Source organism: Triturus cristatus, chromosome 3_2, assembly GCF_964204655.1.
Source record: "Triturus cristatus chromosome 3_2, aTriCri1.1, whole genome shotgun sequence".
NCBI classification, from domain to species: Eukaryota; Metazoa; Chordata; class Amphibia; order Caudata; family Salamandridae; genus Triturus; species Triturus cristatus.
In genome coordinates, this window is record NC_140584.1 from 171025815 (window position 1) to 171051046 (window position 25232).

The 25232-nt window shown below is 40.5% G+C and overlaps 1 protein-coding gene across 1 annotated transcript in view; it reads left to right on the plus strand.

The window, feature by feature from the left end:
- Nucleotides 1–25232, plus strand: part of LOC146856971 (6-pyruvoyl tetrahydrobiopterin synthase-like) — a 178173-nt gene that overhangs the window by 135803 nt on the left and 17138 nt on the right. The window contains exons 4-5 of the mRNA XM_085646786.1: nucleotides 15564–15620; nucleotides 16512–16582. Of these exons, the coding sequence (XP_085502912.1) occupies nucleotides 15564–15620; nucleotides 16512–16582 (128 nt within the window). The remainder of the gene's footprint in view (nucleotides 1–15563; nucleotides 15621–16511; nucleotides 16583–25232) is intronic.

Here is a 25232-nt window from a genome sequence, read left to right on the forward strand (position 1 = left end):
GCAGGCCAAGGGCAGGATTACATTTTCAAGGTTTCCCTGAGGCTTTATGCTGACCACTTTCACTGAGAGGCAGCTACTTGACCCCTGAATGTAAGGCACCACAAGCTCATGCAGTGCAAGACACAAAACCAGAGCAGGACAGGGGCAGAACTACATCTCTCAGGCTTTCCTGGGGCTTTATGTTGATCACTTCCACTGGGAGGCGCCCCTGAGGCGCATGTAAGGCACCGTAGGCCCACTCTGCGTGAGACACTTATTCAGACCAGGCCAAGGGCAGACAGAACCACATCTGTCAGGCTTTCCAGGGGCTTTCTGATGATAATGTCTGCCTTTTGCTTTTTTTGCCCGAAGTGGGATGGGTCCCATGCTCGCTGCGCCACTGGATGCAATCTAGCTTGGCTGATAAGGGGTAATACCCTGAAACCGGTCCTAAGATGCTTGTTTCCAGTCCATGGAGGACCCGGCCTGGCAGTTCAGGCTAGATTGTGCCCATGAGGAACAGGGTCAAGACTGATTTGTATATAGCTGGGTCCAAACTGGGGTGGCATAGAGAACAAAAGAATGATGGATTAAACCCAGATCTGTGACTGGTGGTGAGTGGTTGAAAAGTTTCAGAACTCTGTCCATCATCTTGTTGTGCTTACTAAAAAATCAGATGCTGCCGACCCACAAAAGAATCACTGAAGAGCAGTGAAATGCAAGAACTGTGTAAGAAGCAACTGACTTGACTCCTAACATGCCGGCCTGTCTGCTGTTCGAGATAAGTTGACTTATCCTGCAAGCTGCTATGCCTCTAATAGCCTGGGAGGGCTGACAACACTTCTGCCAAGACTCCAGAAGTCCTGTGGAGCAGCGGAGCTGCTTTACTACATTCTCCAAGCACCCAAAGAGACATAAGAGGACTCTGGACTGCGAAAACCCAGCACTGGAAAGCACATCTGCTCCCGCGCCGCTTAACCTGAGCAGAAGTGAGCCAGCATTGTCCCCCAGCCTCCCAGAGAAGAATCCCACCCTGGACTTGCCCACAGGAGACTTCCCAGTGCCGCCTGTAGCCTCTGTTTGAAGGCACCTTTTACCGGGAGTGCTCCCGGCTATGAAAATCTGATGCCTCAAGACACATCTGCACCCATCGCCACTCGCTTATGGAGAAGAGGACTGAAGTTGCCCCAAGTCCCCAAATATCATGAGACCTTGCCCCATATTCACCTTAAGTCCAGGAGATTTGGCACGTAAGTCGCTAAACTGTACTTGAATTACGTACTTGTTTTGGCCCCGTAGGATAACATTGCAGCTTCTTAAACATGCACTGTCGACTTTTGAAATGCAAAAGTATTCGTCTTTAAAAATGTACTCACCTGATCATATTGATTCTGGTGTCTAAACATATATAAAGATATGTGTCATTGTAGGACGCCCCATTTGCTACTCATTTTTGAAGGGCAACAAGGTGGAGCCAGTATCTCAGGGCAGAAGGATTAGCTGGAAGAGGATCTGCCCACTCTCCTTTTTAACAGAGTTTGTTATGAATGATTATGATTACTTTGAGACATGTCTGTCGTCATACCTGAAAAGGGAATGCCGGGTGACAGCTTTTTCTAATATTTGCTCCAGAGTAAGCGCTATGCTTACTCGTCAGGGGTTATTGGCAAGGGGGCCTTCCCAATTGGTTTGATCAGAGCTGTTCGATGGCTCTTCGTGATTTGGTTCAGGTCCTTCAGTCTGAGCCTAGAGTGGCAACCAGAGTGACAAAATGTAGGTGGATTTAAAAGCCGCCATTAAATATAGGAAGCTTGCTTTGTGTCAGAAGGAATGGGAAGATCTGGTAGATGTCTGCCACTTGAATTGCAGCTCCAAGTTCTGGGAAATTGTCAATCGTCCTTTTTTTTGGAGCCATGATTCCCCTGCTAATTATGATTTTATAGCTCCAGATACGTGGCTGACACAATTTAGAGGCATATATGGATCTATGTCCTCTGTGGGAGGGAGGAAGAGGAACTGTTTTGTTTCGAGTTATTATAACCTATGTTGTGAACTAGAGGAAGTTAAGGATACCATTGTTTGTATTTGTATCAATAAGGCACTTGGCACAGATGCGGTTCCATTTGGTTCATTTAGGTTGAATGATAACTTGTGGCCACCCCTGCTTACTATGGGCCCAAAACACAAAGTTAAAGTTAGACCAGAAGTCTAACTTAGACCAAAATTGTAACTTTATATTTTCGGTGTTCACAAAGGTAAGTTACTACTTGTAACTTTACCAGTAGTAATGTTACAAGTAGTAACTTAACTTTGTGAATACTGAAAAGTAGTAAAGTTAGACTTTTGTTGTAAATTAGACTTTCAGTCTAACTTTACCTTTGCGAATCGGGTCCTAAGTTCAGACCTGAAGTCTAAACTTAGACTTCGGATGTAAAGTTGGATTTTAGGTCTTCGAATTCCAGTATAAAGTTAGACTTCAGGGGTAAAGTTAGACGTTAGGTCTAAACCTAGACTTCACCTCCCACGTTAGAATTCAGGTCTAAGTTTATCTTTGTGAATCAGGCCCTATGTTTCCAAATGCTTTAGTTAAAACTGGGGTCCTATCTTTGTAAATGGGGTCTGTGATTACTATGATATTTAGAAATGGCCACAAGAGAGGCCCAAAATGTTATAGACCAATTTCATTAGTGGATTCTATAGTCAAGAATATTGGGAAGGTCATCTTATCTCAGATGCAGGAATCATCAGTGCAGAATGTGATTTTTTTCTGACATTCAATATGGCTTTAGACAGGAGAAAAACACTATTGATCAGGCTCTGAACGTTTACTTAATTATTATAAGTATACTGTGGCAAGGCAAGGGAGCATCCATATGGCATTTCTGAATTTGACTGTGTTAATAGAAGCAAACTCTGGCCTTCGAAAATTTCTTTGGGAGTTGATCTGAGCTTGTTCACGTTCTGGCTGACCTTCACATGAATATGTCTGCTTGTGTGAGATATAATGGGAAAGGGGACTGTACGGAATACTTTGCTTTTTACTCGGGGGTTATGCAGGGCTGTATTTTGGCCCCTTTTTTATTCGCATTATAAATTAATCATCTTTAGGGCCATTTAATGGGATCACTGACGAAATATCGAGAAGAAGAATATCGAATTGCCAAAATATCGAAGGAAAAATGTAGAATGCCAAAATATCAAAGCCCTATCTCCAAACAGGTAAGTACAAAAATATAGAATCCTAAATATCATTGTAAAAAATATAGTTAGTCACAATATCGAATTTTTTTAAATGTCTTAAAATTAATGTAAAATTAATTAAATAAAACATATAATTGACTGAAACATACTTAAAAATACTTAAATTACTTTAAAATTAATAAATAATTAATGTAAGTAAAAAAAATATGAATACATATATATTAACGTAATATTTATTTAAAAAATGCAATATTTTTTGCATAGGAAAGTGGGCGGGTAAAATTTACTATTACCACTCCAGTAAGTGCAATAGTAGAGAAAACGTTGGATAGCGGGAGGGTAAAAATTACTATTCCCACTCCAGAGAGTGCAACAGTAGGGAAAGCGTTGGATAGCGGGAGAGTAAAAATTAGTTTTCCCACTCCAGACACTGTAATATTAGGGAAAGCATTGGATAGCGTAGGGGTAAAAATTAATATTCACACTCCAGAGAGTGCAACCATAGGGAAAGCGTTGGATAGCGGGAGGGTAAAATTTACTATCCCCACTGCAGTGAGTTCAACAGTAGGGAAAGCATTGGATAGCGTAGGGGTAAAAATTACTATTCCCACTCCAAAGAGTGCAACAGTAGGGAAAGCGTTGGATAGAGTAGGGCTAAAAATTACTATTCCCACTCCAGAGAGTGCAACAGTAGGGAAAGCATTGGATAGCGGGAAGGCAAAATTTACTATTCCCACTCCAGTGAGTGCAACAGTAGGGAAAATGTCAGATGGCGTAGGGGTAAAAATTACTATTCCCACTCCAAAGAGTGCAACAGTAGGGAAAGCGTTGGATAGCGTAGAGGTAAAAATTACTATTCCCACTCCAGAGAGGACAACAGTAGGGAAAGCGTTGGATAGCGTAGGGGTAAAAATTACTATTCCCACTCCAAAGAGTGCAACTGTAGGGTAATCGTTGGATAGCGTAGGGGTAAAAATTACTATTCACACTCCAGAGAGTGCAACAGTAGGGAAAGCGTTGGATAGCGGGAGGGTAAAAATTACTATTCCCACTCCAAAGAGTGCAACAGTAGGGAAAGCGTTGGATAGCGTAGGGGTAAAAATTACTATTCCCACTCCAAAGAGTGCAACAGTAGGGAAAGCGTTGGATAGCGTAGGGGTAAAAATTACTATTCCCACTCCAGAGAGTGCAACAGTAGGGAAAGCGTTGGATAGCGGGAGGGTAAAATTTACTATTCCCACTCCAGTGAGTGCAACTCTAGGGTAAGCATTGGATACCGTAGGGGTAAAAATTATTATTTGCACTCCAGTGAGTGCAATAGTAGGGAAAGTGTTGGCTAGGGTAGGGGTAAAAATTACTATTCCCACTCCAGTGAGTGCAATAGTAGGGAAAATATTAATTTAATATTTTATTAAAAATAAATAAATTATTAATACCAAATAAAAATGTTAAAATTAATTACCAATCACACAATATTTAATAATTAATTTATTATAAATACCAATGTTTTTTTAATTAATAACCTATTAATAATTAATTAACAACCAATTAATTTCCAATACCAAAAATTAATAAATAAAATTAATACCAATTAATAATTAATTAAGAATAAATTCATTAGCAATATACAAACATTATTTCAATAATTAATTATTTACAATTAAATTAATTCCCACCATATTCCCTATGAACCCACAACCCACTACAAATAATAAATTGATACAATTAACATAATTATCAATTAAACAATTAATACTAATTAATTACCAATTAATACTAATTATTTACCAATTAATAATTAATCAACAACCAATTGATTTTCAATACCAATTAATAATTACCTAATAACAATTAAATTACTTCCCACCCTATTCCCCTATAAACCCACAACCTGCTACAGAAGTAAAACGCAACATTAAATTAAAAATAATTAATAATTCCTAAAAATTATTATTTAATGTACTATAATTAAATTACTTCCCACTCTAATCCCCTATAAACCCACAACCCGCTACGGAATTAAATTACACAAAATTTAAATAACATACAATTCATTACTTTAAAAATATTCAAACATACATTCCAAAATGTATACATACTTTTAACACATATACTAACACTTAAAACACTATACAAAAATTCGATATTTTTAACAACTATATTATAACCGTCGATATTACTTACTTCTATATTATTTAAATCGATATTTTATTTCTTACCTGATTTTCGATATTCTTCACCACTATATTTTGGCAATTCGATATTCTGTCCATTCTATATTAAAAACTCGATATTCTGTCCTATCGATATTTTGAATTCGATATTATGTCTGTTTACCCATTTAATGCGGGAGGGCCTTGATCTACCCTGAATAGGTAAGAGGCTGATTTCAGTACTCCTGTTTCAATCCAGAACTTGAGTTGAAAAGGTCATTTTTGAGGGACTCTCTGGATTGTAGGAAGAATCTTGCATGGTTGATATATGTGCAAGAGGGTTTCCAGGCTCTTGGGTGGCATGAGTTTTTTACAGCACCTGAATTTATCAGAAAATTAGATATAGAATGCACTAAGGAGCATTTCTTTGCCTGCAGAAAATCTGACAGGCAGGGTTTAGAATTGCATAAAGGTTTGGTGCGAGCATTTGTTATGCTTAAAACAACTTCGCTTATCAAGCCTTATTTGATGTTTGTTGACAATTGCTATTATCGTGACCTCCTAACAAAATTTCACTTTGGGATGCTACACCAAGTGCTCAAGTTTCCCAGAGGATGGTAATTGGTGGAGAATCTTCCCCCTTGTCACTGTGACAACATTTCAAGACAAGATACTCATCATTATCTTTTTTACTGTGATTTGTATTGTGATCTTTGTCGCTAATTTTCTATTCTCCTTCTTAAAGGTATGAATTTTATTCGGGTCAGACCTGCATTAATGTTTTTACAGATGCTAACTACAGAACGTATTTGTTTGTCTGCAGCTGGATTTTACGGGGTGCTGTAAAGAAAAGATTGTGTCTTGATAATTGATTGTTTTAATTGTTTCTATATGAGAAATTATTGCTGTGTTTATTGAGTTTTACAGTTTTTAAATTTCTTGTGTTCTTAACGTTGCATGTATTTATTGTTGGCTGGATGTTTTATGGAAATTATTTTCCGAAATAAACATTTGTGACTGACTGACTGACTGACACTCTTGAGCTCTGAATGGTATTCTACCTGTTCAATTGTCCCTGATTTCAATGCTTCCCTGCACTGTGACCTCTCTGTGTTTCCTTAGTGCTCCAAAGTGATCCTCCTACTTCTCTTGTGGTATGATTTGTTAAATTTAGTTTACTTTTTTAATGTTCTAATTTCACTTACTACAATATTTGCCTTGACCCCTCTGTCTCCACTCTAATCCCTCTAAAGGGCCTGCCAGTGACATCTCTATGTGGCTTATATTGCCCAAACTGGGTCTTTTCATTGCAGTGGTGAGGTATGCAGTGGTTTGTGGCATCTATGATGGTGAGTCGTGGGGTGTTGGTTTGGATACATTTTACTTGATGGAGAATGAGTTAGTTGTAAATCAATTAGGAGACACGTTCTTGATGGAGAAAAAAAAAGGTCAATTGGCAGCCGGACTGGGAGGAACAATGCAGTTTTAGATTCAGCACTACCCGCCTAAAGGAGCTAGAGAAATGAATCGTGCATAAATTAGAATCAAACATGCAATTAATTGCCTATTGAGTAACGGCGGTTTACTGTTGGTGCTCTGTATACCAAATTCCTCTAGAAGCTGGTCCTCCTATAGAAAAAAAGGCGCAGAGAGTCAATGCAGACACCACTGATTCTACATAAATAGATAAGACTGTAGTAGTGTGAATAATGTCAATACATTAAAAACATTGAATGAGTAGATAGTATGGCATTACTTTACTCCCTCTTACTGTGATGCACTATAGGGGCCCAGCCTGGTAGGTGAGCTCCCCAGAGTGCATGCTCTATTTCTGCATCATTTTATATAGATACAAGAAGGCAATACATCTAATTGGGGGAATCGACGTTTGAGAGCGCATATTGCTGTGCTAGTGTTATTGTGTCTGCTTAGTAGTCGGGTACATTTAGTCGTTATCTGTGTAACGACGAGAGTAAAACTAGATTGATTCAGAAAGTTCTCTGCAGTGTGTTTGTGCCTGGCCAATTTTCACTTGATTAATGGAGGACAAATTGTCGATTTCTCGAGCACAGAATGGTGCTTTCTATATGAACCTCATGATTCAGGGGGGTGTCTTATGAAGTTATGTGTATTTGAGGGGGTAGTACATTTATGCCAGTTTTATTTGACTGCTTTTCGGATATATATGTAGGTATGGTGCATGACAGTGTCATTCATTTGATGGTGAATGATTGAAAGGAAAGCTATTGTTTAGGGGGCAAACTTTCAAGAAACGGTGTTAAAATTATCGCTTGATAATATACCTTTGAGAATTCCAATAGAAGCCAATGTTCTGGTGTCAACATGGGCTTCTATCGGAATTCTCACGGGCATATTATCAAGCCCATTTTCGCCGCTTTAGCAGCAGTTTTCTGCCGCTAAAGTGGTGATAATTTTAACTCCGTGCTTGATAATATGCCCCCAAGCTTCTTTAAGACTGCTACAAATTACAATAATGACATTTAAAACAGAGTTGCCATTTTGGTGGCGCCTATCCGTGTAAAACAGTCTCTAAAATAGGCTTCTCCAATGAGTAGCTTGAGAGCTACTTGTAGCTCTTCAGCTGCACACAAGTAGCTCCCTGTGTACATCCCAGCCTTACAAATTGCTTTTTTTTTTTGCTTGGTTGCATAAATACATCTATGTCAAAATTTAAAAGTGTGCATTAGAGAAAAAATTCTGTGCATGTTCAGAACTTGGGTGCTGGTACATGGGGAAACTTGTTACTAATATTAACTTGGTGCCAGGGGCATTGCAGCTTGGGCTGTTATGTGTTATCCACTTAGAGCCCTTCACCGTTGACACAGCATTTTTTACATTAATCGAGGGAACCCTGCCTGATGAGGTGGTCACTGTTGGACATCTTGCATATGGTGACTACTAATGTAACCTTTCCTGATGTTGCCAGCATTAAAACTCTAAAAATATTCGAAGCTCGGGATGGTTTTCACTGGACATGAGTAGCTCTTACTACAGAAAAGGTAAAGGTTGGAGACCACTGCTCTAAGCTTCCCTCCCAGAGCTTGATGGCCAAGCTCAAGAATTTTGCAGTATGCTCAGTATGACAGGTTTTGTGAGGTGCCCTAGGAGCAGAATAGATTAGCCTGTGAAATAATTCTTGTGCCTTCTGCCTTGAAGACAGGTTTTAATTACTTCTTCTGAGCCTCAAGCAAAAACTGGGCAGAGGCAGACTATGTGTTTGCTAAACTGCTTGAATGTTTTGCAAACCCTGTATTAATTACTGTTTTGTGACTCTATTTTCCTGGAGCCGTCGAATTACTTGAAGGAGAGATAAAAGAGTCTGAATGCAGGAGGAGCTTCTTCTCCAAAGGGTTCCTTTTGTAATCAAGAGGTGGTTGTCTCACTGAGGAGTAGGGGTCAGTGGGATAGTTATAATGTGTATGCCTTGTTTTTGTGCTGATGTTGGTGATACAGTGTATCGTTTTTACTTCTTATTTTCTCAGCAGCTTTCGACAGCTCTGGGCATTTTCTTTTATTAAATTGAAGAGAGATGGCGGGTTGAATTTTGTCAGCTGGTTTGTGAAGCTATTCCCAGACAACAGCATGTTGGAGACTTGACTGGCCAACTCGTTCCTAATGTATGCTTCCACATGGTTATCCCTGCCGGCCTGCAATCCATTAAATCCTTAACTTATTAAATGTGCACCAGGGCAGACAGGGGAGTGAGGTCCATCTCTAGGTCTAGGCAGCATTGCGGCGTTGAATTCCTTAAGTTTAGCAGTCCCCTAATGCAGTTTTCAAAGATTCCTTCCACCTTTTAATAATTTTGTGATTTCATTAGAGATCCATACAAAAGGCTGGACCTATTGTTCTCTTTGTTAAGTGTATGGCTGGGCCGTGTGCCCCTCCTCTATATAATGCAGCAAACCACTGGCATAACAAAACATGAGGGGGCTACTCTTCAAGGTATTTGGAGGGAGCCCCTCTGGACGAAATCGGGGGCTCCAAGGCCAGAGCACTGTGCTGAGGGGCCCCCCTGGAGCTTAGGGGACCCCCCCTTCACCGCGAGGGCTGCGGAGGGCTGTGTTACGCCACTGCTGCAAACATTCATATGGCTCCGATTGTGCTTGGGTTTCTGCTTCACAGCTTCTCTATGTGGAGATTCAGGTTTAAGTTTTTGCCTAACGTGACCCCGAGATATGTGTAATATTGAACCTGCTCTATCTTGGTGATGCCGATGAGACAAGTACATTTTTGACTCCGACCAACCGAAATACATCACCTTAGGTTTGTTACTATTACTTTGGAGATTTATATTTTGTATCCAGTTGCTGTTGTCAACCTGTCTGAGTGGTTGACAAGGCGACCAAATTACTAGTGTAGGCCAATAACAGCACGGTTAACTTTCAGACATCATCCAATTTCTGTTATAATGTGTTGGACAGGTCTAATAAGTATAGACTGAAGAGTATAGGAGCCAAGTTGCAGCCTTGTTTCAGGCCATTGTAAGTGGAATTTTTGGACACAAACCTTAACCATTGACCAACTTGACTCTAACCCAGGTGTTATTATGTAGTTCTGTAATGAGCTGCAATAGACCTGGGTCTACCCCACATGCAAGTAGCTTCCCCTGGAGCCGAGAGCTAATCATTGTTTTGAAAGCAGTTGAAAAGTCAATAACGTATGCATGGAGATTATGGATTTTTTGTGTATGTGTGTTTTGTGTCCTAGCATTGTTAGCGCCACAATTCTGTCAATCACGGAGCATGCAGGGCAAAAGCCCTTCTGATGGAAATTTATTCTATTGGAATTGTCTGTCCATGCTTGCAGGTGTTTTTCCATACGCATCTAACAGTGCTATTGATCAGAAGCTACTAAGGGATTCTTTGTGCTAGATTGGTAGTACAATTGAGCCTTTCCATGAGGGAAGTTACTGACCCGAGTGAATAATAATGTTAAACATGGGGACAAAAAACACCCCATATTTATTGTGTTGAGTTTCAGCAGACCTATTGGGATGCCGCTGGGGCTAGGTGCTCATGAGTTATTGGTGATATTTATAAACTGTGTTGCCTTTGGGTATCTAATGCTCTATCGCGACATACCTGCATTACTGTCATGTTCAATATATCATATTCCGATACACTCTACAGATTTGTTAAATACTGATTCCAAAGTCAGTATGGAATGTGATTATCACAACCCACCTTTTGGGTGTTCGTACCTCCACCTACAACAGACCAGAATTTATGAGTGCTTTTGGTAAGTATTGAATGTTGCGGATCTGTTCAGTTGTGTTGTTGTGCTCTTGCTTTGATATTATGTATTTCCCTTCTCAGAGTGGACTTGAGGCTTTTAATTATTGGCACCTTCCGTACAATCCCTTCTGCCTTCAGGAGATACATTAGTTTCTTTATGTAGATTTTTTTTTAAATAATTCTATTTTGCACCCATTTGAGCATTTTGGTTTATTCTTGTGAGCATTTACGGCATCCATTATGGGCAAGGAAATTTCAGTAAGGAGCATTGTGAAAACATCGATGACTGTGGTATGTGTTCCGGAAAGAAATTTTGTAACTGCCAGAAAATTGGAAAAAAATGTTTGTGCCCACATTTTATGGATTTGTTGATTAGTTTCATATTTCCAGGTGATTCTTTTCCCTTCTGATACCATAAGGCCTCCCTTTTTTCAAGGTGTTTGTCTTTGCTGAGTTCCTTTAAAAACTGAGTATATTATGTTGTGGCCTGTGATCAAACTCTGACCTGTTGATTATACTGATTAGGTAGTGTTTTTGTTTTGTCAAATGTGTGGCTTTGGGGTTGTGTTGGACACATGATCGCGAGGAGGCCCTGTCACATATATGCTATCTGAATATAAACATTTGTAGATGAAATCTTGAATAACAGCGTGAAATAGTGATGCATCATCAATGACCATTTCTTCCATTTCTTATTCTGCCTGCCTCATGCCATTAAATGAGGGATGGAGGGGATGCCAACCTTGTATATCATCAAATCTTTGAAAGAGGTTCTTGTTTATGTCTCTTCTGTACACGTGTGCAAAGCCCTTTTGTGGTCTCAAACAGGCTGATTCGCAGAATTGGCCCATCTACAAACGCAAAAAGGCATTTTCAAATGTACAAACTCCTAATTGCAATTTGGTAACCTATTATTCCATCGCAGTTTGGGTTTGCAAATTAGTATTTGGAAGGGGTATGTATCAATGTTTAGCGACCGAAATGCAGTCACAAAACAGTCTCACTTTACCACCAACTCAAAGTTGGTGGTAAGCCATTCATTAATGGGAAAGGGTTCTGTGGTGATCTAGCATACATTATCACCAAGGTCTTTATGGGATGACGCTTAGACGTGGGAGAGATGTACAAGTTTCATTAGTGACTGATGGTGAGGAAAATAGAGAGGTTGTTGCAGGAGGTGAGAATAATATCAAATGGGTTGAGAAGTTTCCTACAGTGTTTGGTGACAAGTTAGGTAAAATTAATGGATTTAAACACAAGATTAAGGTCCAAGAGGGTGTTACCCCTGTGAAACACAAATTGAGGAATGTACCATTCAGTGTACTTGAAGATTTGGAAAACATTCTTAAAAGAATGTGTGATGATGGTGTAATAGAACCAATAGAATCATCTTTATGGTTAAGTCCATTGGTTATCGCAAGAAAAAAAAATGGGCAATTGAGAGTGTGTGTCGACTTAAGGAGTCTCAACAAAGTAATTTGGATTGACTCACACCCTTTGCCCAGGATTGACGATATCATAAGTACATTTTCAGGTGCTAGGTTATTTTCGAAAATTGACCTAGCATCTGTATATCATCAAGTGGTACTTGAGGAATCATCACGCCATTTAACAGCTTTTGTTTCTCCTATGGGTTCCTACCAATTTAAGAGAATGCCTTTCGGTCTTGCATCGGCTGCGGCTGTTTTTCAACGTGTGTTGGAGAATGTACTGAAAGGTATTGATGGGGTAGTGACCTTCCAGGACGACATTTTAATAGCGGGAAAAGATCAGATTAGTCATGACAAACGTATGAGTGATGTATTAGAGAGATTACAAAAATTTGGTGTTGTGGCCAATCGGGGTAAATGTGAATTTTCAAAGACTACAATAGAATATCTAGGTCATGTAATTTCGGAGAAAGGGGTAGAACCTAGACCTGGCTTAGCAGATGCTATCACCAAAGCACCCACGCCTAAGTCTAAAGAGAATGTGGCCTCCTTTTTAGGGCTTTGTGAATTTTATTCAAAATTCATTCAAAATTTTTCAGCGAAAACTGTAAAGTTGAGGGAGTTGTTAAAGAAAGACATAACATTCTGTTGGGAAGAGAAATGTCAAGCTGAGTTTGAAGGGTTGAAAAAGGAAATCATTTCCGCCGGAGTCCTTGCACCATTTGAACCTTCACAAGAATGCATTATTACTGTGGATGCCAGCAATGACGGTCTTGGTGCTACCATTACTCAGATGAAAGGGAAAACTGAGGTAACAATTGGGTTTGCATCAAGGTCATTGAGGTCTAATGAAAAAATGTTCTCTGTTATTGAAAAAGAACTATTGAGTTGCTGTTGGGCGGTTGAAAGATTTAAATGTTTTATTTGGGGGAGGAAATTTGTACTCAAAACTGACCCCAAACCTTTGGTTAGCATTCTAAGTGGGACAGTTATCAAAGATCACACCCCTAGAATAGCAAGATTGAGCTCAAAACTCCTACAGTATAACTTTTCAATTGAATACATTCCATGCAGTAAAAACATAAGGGCAGACTAATTATCTTGCTCACCCCTAAGTTTCACTGATTATCCAGAAAATTGTGAGGAAAACGATGAAGAATGTTTAATTGCATGTATCGATATTTGTTATGACACCACTTTTAATGAACGTGAATGGTTGGATGAATCTTCTAAAGATATGGAACTGGACAGTGTCAGGGAGTATGTCATGAGTGGGTGGCCTAAAGAAAAAAATCTGCCTCAAAATGTACAACCTTATTTCAAAGTGGCAGATGAACTATCCATTGAAGAAAAGGGGATGCTTGTACGGGGGGATAAGTTCATTCCACCAGTATCATTAAGGGAAAGGATTATTTCCTATGGTCATGAGGGTCATCTGGGACAAACTATAACCAAAAGGAAAATTAGAGATAGCTATTGGTGGCCCGGAATGGACTCTGCCATTGTAGCAAGTGTGCGGGGATGTGTTATCTGTGCTTCTAGTGACAAAGGTCTTAAAACAAAGGTAGTTCCATTACAACCTGTTGAATTACCTAACACAGTTTGGTCAAAGATCGCCATAGATTTTATAGGTCCTTTTGGTTCGCTTCCAGGGAAATTAAGATTTGCCATTGTAGTTGTAGATTACTCCAGCAAGTGGTGGGAAGTGAAATTTGTAGAAGAACCTAATACTGTTAGCGTTGTCAAGTTCTTGAAAAGTCTGTTTTTAAGGGAAGGTTTTCCTAAAGAAATTGTATCGGACAACGGTGTCCAATTTGTTTCTAAGGAAATGAAGAGTTTCCTTAGTAACAATGCTATCAGACACAGATGTGTTGCTTTATACCACCCACAAGCCAATGGTCTGGTAGAAAAAATGAATCGCACATTAGTTGAGTGTATACAATGGGCAATTCAAAACAAGTTTGATGTTTGTAACTCTGTTGAAGAAATGCTGTGGTCACATAGATGTTGTCCAAATGCTGTCACAGGTATCACACCATTTGAATTGTTACGAGGACGTCCACCTGCCTGAAAGTTGTGCCCTGCTTAGTTGAGTGAGTGTTAACTCAAAAGTGATCATTTGTTAAATATGGACAAAATTGTGAGACCAAAAGTTGAAGTTTTTCAAAGAAAAATGAAAAATCATTACGACACTACCCACAGAGTTAGACCTGTTGAAAGTAAACTATGTGTAGGAGACTGGGTTCGCATCAAGGACCCTAATCATGTTCCAAAGGGAATGTCTAAATTTAAACCTGCTGTCAGAATTGAGGTTGTGACTAGGAATTCAGTGAAAACTAGCAAAAATGAATGGTGGAATAGGGGAAGGGTGGTGAAGGTGGATTGTCACGATGCTCTTTCACATGATTCTTGTCTTTCACCCAAACCGTTTTTGCATTCTCATGTTCCTTCATCTTCCTCTACTGATATGGTTGTTTCTGAATCCAAGTGTTTATCTTATCCTGAACTCGAGCGTAGAAGTAGCAGGCGGAATGTTATCAAACCTTTAAGATATCGTGATTAATGTTCTTTTGTATTAATTATCAGATGTTTATGTATGTATTGATGTATTTACGCTATGTTATTCTATGTAATATGTTTCTGTTTTATTTATTGTAAAGAAGGGAGATATTGTGGTGATCTAGCATACATTCCAATGACATGGTGCTATGTCATTGGAATGTAGAATGTACTGTGTGAGGCTGCAGTGGAAAGATTCCATGTTTCACAGTTACTCTGGGACTGCAGCAGCTGTGGCTAATAAACCTATTGCTTGAAGTATTCAACTCTCCTACTCTTTACTTCACATTACTTCACCACAGGTTCCCTTTGGGACACCTTCCTGTTTGATAATGAAAAACTATTTATTTTTTTAAGAGCAGGCAATGGTCCAGCAGGCCGCTGCCTACTCATAAAAATGAAACTTGAACATTTTTATTTTTTATTTTTAAATGCATCTTGTATGGCTTTATTTAAAGGCAATCACAGACATGCTGGTCTGCGACCCCAGTAGACCACCAACCCTGTGATTTTTGCAATTCCATTGGGTCGCAAAGTGAGACCTATCTCAATAATATTCATGAGGTAGGTCTACTTGGAACCCACTGGAAACCGTACAGAGTGTAAAACGCACTTTGTAGATTAGTGTTTGCGATTACCAAATAGCAAATCACAAAAAAACGTTATTTGGTCATTGCAAACACTAAGCTTCTTACTTGTGGCCCTTCATCACAAAACTGTTGCAATTCATGCCAATAACGTGAACATCACACAAATTGCAGTAGACTGATGTGCTAAATATACTTCACAATTCACAATAAGCAATTATTTTTTTCTGTGTGATATATGTAAACTTATACCACTTGCTGTGTAACTTACACCATTTGTGTGATTTGATGAGATATTGAGTTGGCTATTGTGTATTCTTGCCTACAGGACTGTGTAATAATGTACATATCCAAAGACATATAGCATGCTCAGTATCTCATCTATTCCCCTTACAGATCGATCCAACCACAGGCATGGTGATCAACCTCACGGATTTAAAAGAGTACCTGGAGGTAAATTAGGCCATGTGTTTGTTATATCATGGTCTTAGCTGGTTTAATGAAAGCAAAGGTATATTTAAGGCTCCGAATCAGATATTTGCAAGACACACGCATCGCATTAGGATACTTTTTTTCTTGCAACAGCACTTCAAGTAGAAGCAAGCTTCCTCCTTTTTCCCAGCTGAGCAAGTGCTGTATGCTACTGTTGATTGTCCTCGCCTCATGGACTAAGACTTGGATAATGTGCTTCATTCAGAGATCCAATCAGGGCTAAGCCCTTCAGATACACTGGTTTCTTACCTGTGTAAGGTGGTAACTTCTGGATTAGCCTTCAATATCCCCTTACATAGGGGTGGTGAAACGAGAACGACAAGTCTGAACCCAGTACAGTGGTGTTTTATGGGCAAACCACCAAGAATTGCCAGAACCCCAACACTTCTAAAAGAAATTGGGCGATCTTCTCATGTCTAGAAGTGGGTGAAAATTTGGAAAGTTTCTACTCTGCAAGTGGTTTGAAGGTCACCTTATTCCTCTTAGAAGGAAACACAGCACACAAAATATATGTCCTATGACTGTGCTGGATGGATGGAATCTCACTATGTCTAATTATCCTGCATGTGGTAAACAAACTACAATATGGTGGCTCTGCCTGGTGTGTTAAATGAGCAGAGTTTGTCAAATATTGAAACTCCATTGAATAATTCATTGCAATGTACAAAGAACTTGTGGGGCAGTTGTGATATTCTGAAGAATGTTTTTCAGCCGATGAGAAAGTCTTCATTTCAAATCGCAAAAAGTGTGAAAAGCACAATTATGGCATGCCACTTCTGTAAAGTATATTTTAGAAGGCAGAGCTTTTCAGTATCTGTAATATGTCTTCCTTTGTTTTCCATGTACCACAAGAAAGCCATCTTAGAACCTTGTGACCACAAGAACCTGGATAAAGACGTGCCATATTTTGCTGACTCCACAAGGTATGTGATCTTCTTGTCTCCAAAGAAATGTACACTCGCAGAAATTAGATGTTTTGACACCAAATAATTCAGGACAATTAAATACAAATTTCAATATAGGAAGAGTATGTCACTATTATAGATTATATTTTACCCGATCACGTTGCTCCAGCTGTGCACAGAAAATATCGCTGCTTCCATCTACTAGACAGATCAAGTCAAGTGCTATTGGCCTATCAGACACAGATTCCAATCAGTACCCATGGGAATATTACACATTTAACCCATATTTCAGATCTAAACTCAACTCATACCATAACACTAATACTTTCCCTTTCTAATCCCCATGACATTTTTAACAGTTACACTTCCCTATACAAAACAGTAACATTAATCCTTACACAATCAATATTCAAAACCTGTACTCTCACCCTTCCTCTTACCTTTAAACTGAACCAAAAAAAATCCAACTTTAACACATCCACTATACATAAACATTAATTTCACCCTCACCATAAGATTAACCACAACCTTACAGTACCTCGTCCCTAAATGTGCGCAGACACATTAACATGCTTTTGACTCTAAACATAATCACAATCACTAATCACTGCCATTATCCTGGCTCGGACCTTTAAAGCAACATTAATCTTAACTCAAGTTATGATCCTAATCCCTAACCTTCACCCTACCTAAAAGAAATCCTAGCCATAACTCTAGCAGTCACCTTAACCTTCATGTCTTAGTCAGCAATAAAGGAAAATATGACTGCAAACTAAACTATTGCCCTAAATGTTGAGCATTCAATATTTAGTCTGCATTGTTCTTACTTTTGACACAATGTGATATCATGAGTCAATATTTCCACTGCCTTTAAGACTAAATGACGAGTGGATTTTTATGGCACCAATAAACAAAAAAACCCTTATAATTTTGAGAGCTTTATGGAATATGAGAGAAAGTTATATGAGTAACTGTTTGCACTCTCCCTTCTACACACAAAATCACAAAAAAGCAAATGTACTCCAAATCAGGCTCTCTATTTATGAAAACCAGACATCTACCATTTCATTCATTTTCAGGATGACTCATGTCCCAATAGTTAGAGGGAGGACCACCAGAGAATGCTCTAGTGGGGTGCATCCCTCATTATATTCGGAGGGACTATTAACCCGTTCCGTGCTCATGAGGAGCTCAGCTCGTCATGAATTACAGTGAAGCTGTGCTCATGACGAGCTGAGCTCGTCAAAACTGCCGCGGCCAGCCCATTCGCGATTAATTCCCCGCCTGTGCGGGAGAATTAATCAGTGCGCGGGGTCGTGACGGAATTACCCCCGCAGGGAAGGGGTTAAAGGATGTTTCTGAGGGATGGGGGATCCTAAAGAATAAAAATCCCAGTGCACCTTCCCCTTTAAATGTGGTTGTTTAATAATGGGTGGTGTAGGGGTGATTAAAAGTAAACGTTTGACACTTGAAACATGCGGCATGTGTCTTATTCAGGTTGACATGTTTCAGCCCAAAAGAGTCCCACAAAAGGGTCCAGGACTTTCTTCATAAGATCTTAAATTATGATATCATTACATATTTCTTTTTTATTTTCTATGTATTGTTCCTGACTCACAGTGCTTAAAAATCATTAAACTGAATGAATTATGCTAATAATACTAATGAATTATGGCCCATTCATTTAGGAAATAACATTGATCCAGTTCTGTAAATCATACTGTATCCTTACATGTGGCATTCATACTGTGCTGGACATGACTAGCTTTCAGAACAAACCAGTATTCTATTCAAGGCTATATACCTATATATATTCACTGAAAAAACCATAGGTTTCAGGGGTGTTATAGTTAGCTGGACTTTTCACTTGTACAAAACCATTGGAATTCCCCCGTTATAGTTAGTTCAGCTAACTATAACTCGCGCGCCCGCAATGCACTGCTGATGACGTCACATATTACATCACTCATGACATGGTCAGTGACATCACTCATGACATCACTGATGACTTTTCAAATGACATCACTGATGACATCATCCAGTGAATGTGTGTTTTTCTGAAAATTAAATATGTTTTATATATGTATATCTCAAGGTCGATGGAAGAATAAATGGGTATATAAGTGTCTAAATGGATGATTTGTTTTTGAAAAATTGATTGTGTAACTGACTGATTAAGTGTATCATAGTGAATACATGGCTTAGTGAGTAATGTTTAAATATGTAAATATCTGTATCAGTCTCTCACTTTGTGTCTAAGTGGCTGCATGGGTTGGTGAGTAGCTACATGGGTGTCTATATAGGTTATTAGTTGGTTTTTTGAGTATCAGTCTGAGTGTCTGCATGGTTCGGTGGGGGTATTACGTAGTGCATAGGTGCATAAATGAGTGACTCACTGTTTGTATGTGCTGAAGACAGCATGTGTGCAGGACTGTATGGGTGGATGAGTGTGTGTATGGGTGTGTTAGTGAGTGAATGACTGTCTCAATAGTGTCTTTATGAGTAACTACATATGTTTTAAACTAGTATATGTGACTATTGGTGTATATAAGTGAGAATATGTGAGAGTGAGAGATTGAAAGAGTTCCTGTATGAATAAGTATGTGTTTCTATAAGTGATTGTTTAAAAGACTAAGTATGTGTAAGTTTCCGTAGAAGTAAGTGTGGTGGTGTGTGTATAACTGTATATGCAAGTAAATGTATGTTTGATTCTTTATTAGCATGAGTGACTATGTGTATGAGTAACTCTATGGATGAGTGGCATTGTGTAACAGGATGTATAGGTGTATGAGTACATATGATGAGTGAGTACATGTATGAGTGACTGTATAGGACTGTTGGTGAATGAGTGGATGTGTATGTGGATCTTAGAATTACTGAAGAGGTTGTTGTAACTGGTATTGGTATGTCCATTGTTTTGAAAAGTTTAGTCTCTATTTTTGAATGTGTGTATCAAAGGTTATATTAGGGTGAGAGGAGGTCTGCCACTCTATCACAAGGATGATGTCATTAGTGATGTCATCAGTGATGTCATTTGAGATGTCATCAGTGATGTCATGAGTGATGTCACTGACCATGTCATGAGTGATGTAATATGTGACGTCATCAGCAGTGCATTGCGGGCGCGCGAGTTATAGTTAGCTGATCTAACTATAACGGGGGAATTTCAATGGTTTTGTACAAGTGAAAAGTCCAGCTAACTATAACACCCCTGAAACCTATGGTTTTTTCAGTGAATTTCTGAGATTTTTTAAATGCTAATTCCTAACTATAACGTGCCTGAAACCTATGGTTTTTTCTGTGAATTTCAAAGGTTTTTTAAATGCTAATTTCTAACTATGCCTACAGAGATAGGACATGTGAAGAAAGAAGAAAAAATGCAGAGAAAGAAAAAAAAGAAGTGCAGAAAGAAGCAACAGAAGTCCTCAAAGACGAAGAAAAGTGCAGGAAGAAGGATAACGTGCAGAAAGAACAAAAAGAAGAGCAGAAAGAAGCCTTGTTGCAAAATCATCCTGTACCCTCAACTTTTTCAGACGGATACTGGTGGTAACTGAGTCTGACTAACCAGTCCTAGAGCCAGTGCTATGTTAAAAGACACTTAGAATACCGTGAAAACACCTACATACACCTACATACACTAGGGAACATTATGCATTGGGGTCCCCCTGTGATTAGCATGACCTCTTCTGTAAGCCCCTAGTATATAATAGGGCAGGGACATTAAAACTACCTCTTAAAACAGGCCACAGGGCGTTTTTGCACAAGTTAACTCAGACCCTGTCCCCTCCCTTCACCACTGTGTAAACACGCCCTGTGTCCGTTTTTAGTTGGGAGATTAAGTTCATTTGAATCCTGAGGGTCCCTAGGGTCCAACTAGCCCACTAGGTACCTCCAGTAAGTGCCACAGAGCTGCGTTGCAGAGAGGTGTAAAAAGTGGCACGGCCTGGACCACCTCTCTGCAATGCAGCTCAGTGGCGCTTACTGGAAGCACTTGCTGGGCTAGTTAGCCCCCAGGGGCCCTCAGTATTGAAGGAAAATTATATCCTCAATTTAAAACGTGCCATAGTGTGTGTTTGCACATGTCACCTCAGGCCCCGTCCCCTCCCTTCACCACTGTGTAAACGCGCCCTGTGGCTGTTCTAAGTTGAGAGATTAAGTCCCCTTGAATCCTAAGGGTCTCTAGGGTCAAACTAGACCACTAGGTACCTCCATTAAGAGCCACAGAGCTGCGTTGCAGAGAGGTGTAAAAAGGGGCTTGGCCTCAGAACACCTGTCTGCAGCGCAGCTCCCTGGCGCATACTGGAGATGCCTGTTGGGCTAGTTGGCCCTCAGGGACCCTCAGTATTGAAGAGGAATTAATTCCCCAACTTACAACTCGCCAGGGGGCGCGTTTGCAGAGTGCTGCGAGGAGGGGGCGTGGCCTCCGGCACGATGCCAGTCTTTTATTTATTTTAATTTTTTAAGAAGGGGGGCTGTGTGGTTCCCCTTCTTATTCTAATTTATTGGCCCTGATGACCCCATCCCCCAGGGCCTGTCTCCTAATTATATTTTTTTGACCCCAATCCCCAGGGCCGGCCACTGTTTTTTATTATTTTAAAAAAATATATATTTATAGACACACCTAGGACATGCTGGACAAACCATACGTACCTATCACCATGACGATTTGCGTGATATTCATTAAAAGGCGACTATGCATACAATGAATCCACGTGGAATGTATTTACACCACTAGTGAAGCTCTGACATGTCTGATGCCCTACCGTGCCTAATCCCGGTAGACACCCTTGTCGTTTATATATACAAACATGGGTAGCTATTGACGGGCACATTTAATACACATGCACACCAAGCCATTCAAAGGGGATTCGACAAAAATTCGACCAAAACTATGCAAGAAACCCCCCTCACGGTTAATAAAACACACATCCACTGCCGGATGTGTAATACTTTTTATTTTACTCTCTGGAAAGGGGACGAACATCACTTGAGAGTCACAGCGCGCTCCTGGCAGAGCCCAATGCTGTGTTACACCCACCATTGCCTGCTGAGCAATGGTGGGTGTACACACCTCTGTGTTGTATTCCACTAGCTAGTGCATATGCTATGACACTCTCTAGCCCATGTGCACTGTAACACCACCCCGTGAATATGTCATGCCACACTTTATTGCCCCATCTAACGTGCCTTCCTGGATGCCTATGTTATAATGCACAGTGCTATGCCATACATATTACAATCTGGGATCCATATCTTTGTCACAGTGCATATGCAACGTTACACTCCCCAGCACATATTTTATATTACAACTTTAGAGACTAGTTAGGTTACACAACACTGCCCTGTGCATATTACACTCCAAGGCGCATATCGCATAGCACGCGCTAGTGCCTGTGCTATCTCGCCCTCTCCAATGAATCTGTCATTGCTCACAATGTATTGCATATTATATTTCACGCCCGGTTCATCTTATATCACACTTTTTGGTGCATAGTTTATACCATACACTATATCTAGTTTTTCATTTTCAATCGTGCTCTCAGGACTATGTTCTATATAACACTGTGTTCACCTACCCTTTTCACGGGCATTACATTTTGTGATAGGGTGTGGAGGGTCAGGGGGTGTTTCTGCCAAGTGAGCCCGGAGTCACAGTCACTCTTCTTCCTGAATAAAAGTGAGATTATGCTGCATACTTGTTCATATTTTAAGTAGTTCGCACAGACACACGTTTTAAAAACAATAAAGTTCCTAATACCCGCCTTCTCTGAACATTTAGCTTGCTGCCCCATCCCCCTCCTCCCTATCCTCTGTTGTGTGAATCCATGGACTAGCCTCCTCCCTCCTGCCATGCATGGTCTGATGTGCTGCCACTGCCCTCAATTTAGTATGATGTACCAGTCCACTCCTCCTGCCCTCCATTGCCCAATTCTATGCCCCATCATTGACCTCCTGCTTAAACTCTGTGCTTATCTTGCTGCCCCTATTCTCCTTCCCCCTGCCCTCCGATGTCTTTGTGCATGCCCCTGCTCCATCCTTTTTGCCCACCATGTTCCATGGACCTGCCACTCCTATCTACTCTGAGTGTTCTGTTGATCTGCCACTCCCCTCCCACCTGCCTAGCATTGTCAGATGACTGTAACCTGTCCCTGCCACCTCCACCCTGCCTGTCCACATGCCATGCCCCTATCCTCTTCCTCCTGTCCTACATGGTCCATTGTACTGCCACACCCTTCTGCCCTCCCTGGTCTGTTGTGCTGCAACTGCTCCTCCTGCCTGCCCCGTGCGGTCTGTTGTGAGGCCCCTTCCCCTGAACTTTCTTGTCTGTGCACAGGTCCTGACCCTCCCTTCTATCCTCCATCGTCCTTTGTGCATGCCCCTGCACCCTCCTTCTTGCCCATCATAGCCATTGTGCTGCCACTAACCCTCCCACTTGCCATGCATGATCTTCTGTGCTGCCATGGCCCCTCCTACCTTCCCTGTGTGGTCAGTTAGCTGCCCCTGAACCCCTCCCACCTTCCCGCCATGGTCTGTGTGTATGACATCACAGTCTCACTGTTGCTCTTCATGGTGTGTCTTGCTTCTAGTGCCCATCCTGCCTGACCTCCATGGCTATCTTGCTGCTCCTGCCCTGCCCCCTTGCCCCCAGCCCTCTGTTTACATGTGCATACCCCTACTCCCTCCCTCCTGGCTTGTCTGTTCCATTGTAATGCCCCTGATCCGTCCCTCCTGCCCTTTATGGTCTGTTATGCTGCAGCTTTCTCTCCTGTCTGTCCATTATGGTCAGCTAGCTACCATTGCCTCTTGCCCCTCTGTTCTCTGTTGTCCATGTGCATGGTCCTGTCCCCTCCCTCTTGCTTTCTATGGATTGTTGTGCTGCACTCCCGTCCCGCATGCCCTGTGTGGTGTATTGTGCTGCTGCAAACCCTGATGCCTGCCCTGCAGGGTCAGTTTGGTGCACCTCTCCATGTCCCTCCTGTCCTCTGTTATCCAAGTCCATGTCCCTACCCCATTTCCTTCCATGATCCATTGTAACATACTTGCGAACATTTTGAAGTTGGTAAGAGGGAGATTTTGAAAAAAAACTGGGGTATTGATTTTCCCCTTTGAGTTACATTGAAAAAGAGGAGATTGTAGACAGGAGACAGATCAAATAAAGCCCATTTGAGCTTAAACACATTGGACGTTTCCTGGCTGAATCGGGTCTGTTGGCATGTATGGTTGTACTACCATTGCCTCTTCCTTCTGCCCACAATGGTCTATTACATTGCCACAGCCTCTCTTGCAAGTCCTGTATTGTTGGTTTGTTGCCCCTGCCCCCCTTTCCACTGCCCTCCATAGTCTGTTGTGCTGCCACGGCCCTTCCTGCCTCCTCAGTGTGGTTAAATTGTTGCCTTTGCACCCTCCTACCTGCCTTCAATTTTCAGAGTCCGTGCCCCTGGCCTCTGCCTCTCAACAGTATCCTAATGAACAACTAGATTGCTAACATTCTATATTTATTACAAAAGTGTGGAACGCCTGACGTCATCTTGATGTAATCAAAACTGTAATACCTAGAGCATTTCCTTTAGAAATTACATATATGAGAGGGTCTTATTGACATCAAACTTATGGTTAGTGCTCTAAAAGACTAAAATAAGGACATATTTTCTGAGTTTTCAAATAGCGACAAAGCACTTTTAAATTATTTGTTACCTTTATGTTTTTTTATCCAGTTGACCACTTGATTAAATGTTGCACTTAGGGGAGAGGATGTGGTGTTACTTCCAGAACTGCAGACTTTGCAACTGGGGAACCAGGTTAGAGTTTCTGCTTCAGCTCGACATTCTGTGATTCTGGTCAAATCACTTAGTCTCCCTATGTCTACAACCAAAATGAATTTGTTCTTGTGTGATGTAACCAATGCTCATGTAAAGCTCTCCAATACCTGACAAGTCTACACTATATAACACTGCAAAAACACAAAATAATAAGTGTTTTGCACACTTCTGTCATTGGGCTATATTTGGGCTACATCTGGGTGATTTTGGGCTACATTTGGGCTCTTTTGTCTCCGGTGACCATCTTGGGAGATTTATTTGTTATGAAGTTTCCTAATTTCCTCATGTACTGCAGTCTCCTCAGTAGGAAATGCTTTCAGTTTTTTACTTTGATTCCATCATGAAGGTATTCAGATATGTCACACATTTGCCATAAATTCTGAATGTTAGCACTCTAGTTGCTCATTAGATCACTGTAGTAAAACTACTGTTCACCATGGAAGTCTGCTCCTGGTATTAAAAGTGCATGTTTCAGTCTGCATGTCAAAATTTTTTAATGAAATAGAAGAGGATTTGAGAAGTCACTCAAAATGTGCCCTCATTTTCTTTCTTCAGCATTAATCATAATTTCTATGGCAAAATGAACCCCCTCATTGTGTTCCTTTTTAAATTAAATGTTTTAAGTGTTACCAGTTTATTCCAATCAAGATGGCTTCAGGTGTGCCATACTTTTGTCAAAATGAAGACAGTAAGCGCTCTAGTTGTTTTTAAGAACACTCTGGGACATTCTGTCATTGGTCTATACTTGGGCTACATCTGGGTGATATTTGGGCTACATTTGGGCTCTTTTGTCTCTGGTGGCCATCTTGGGAGACTTATTTGTTATGAAGTTTCCTAATTTCCTCATT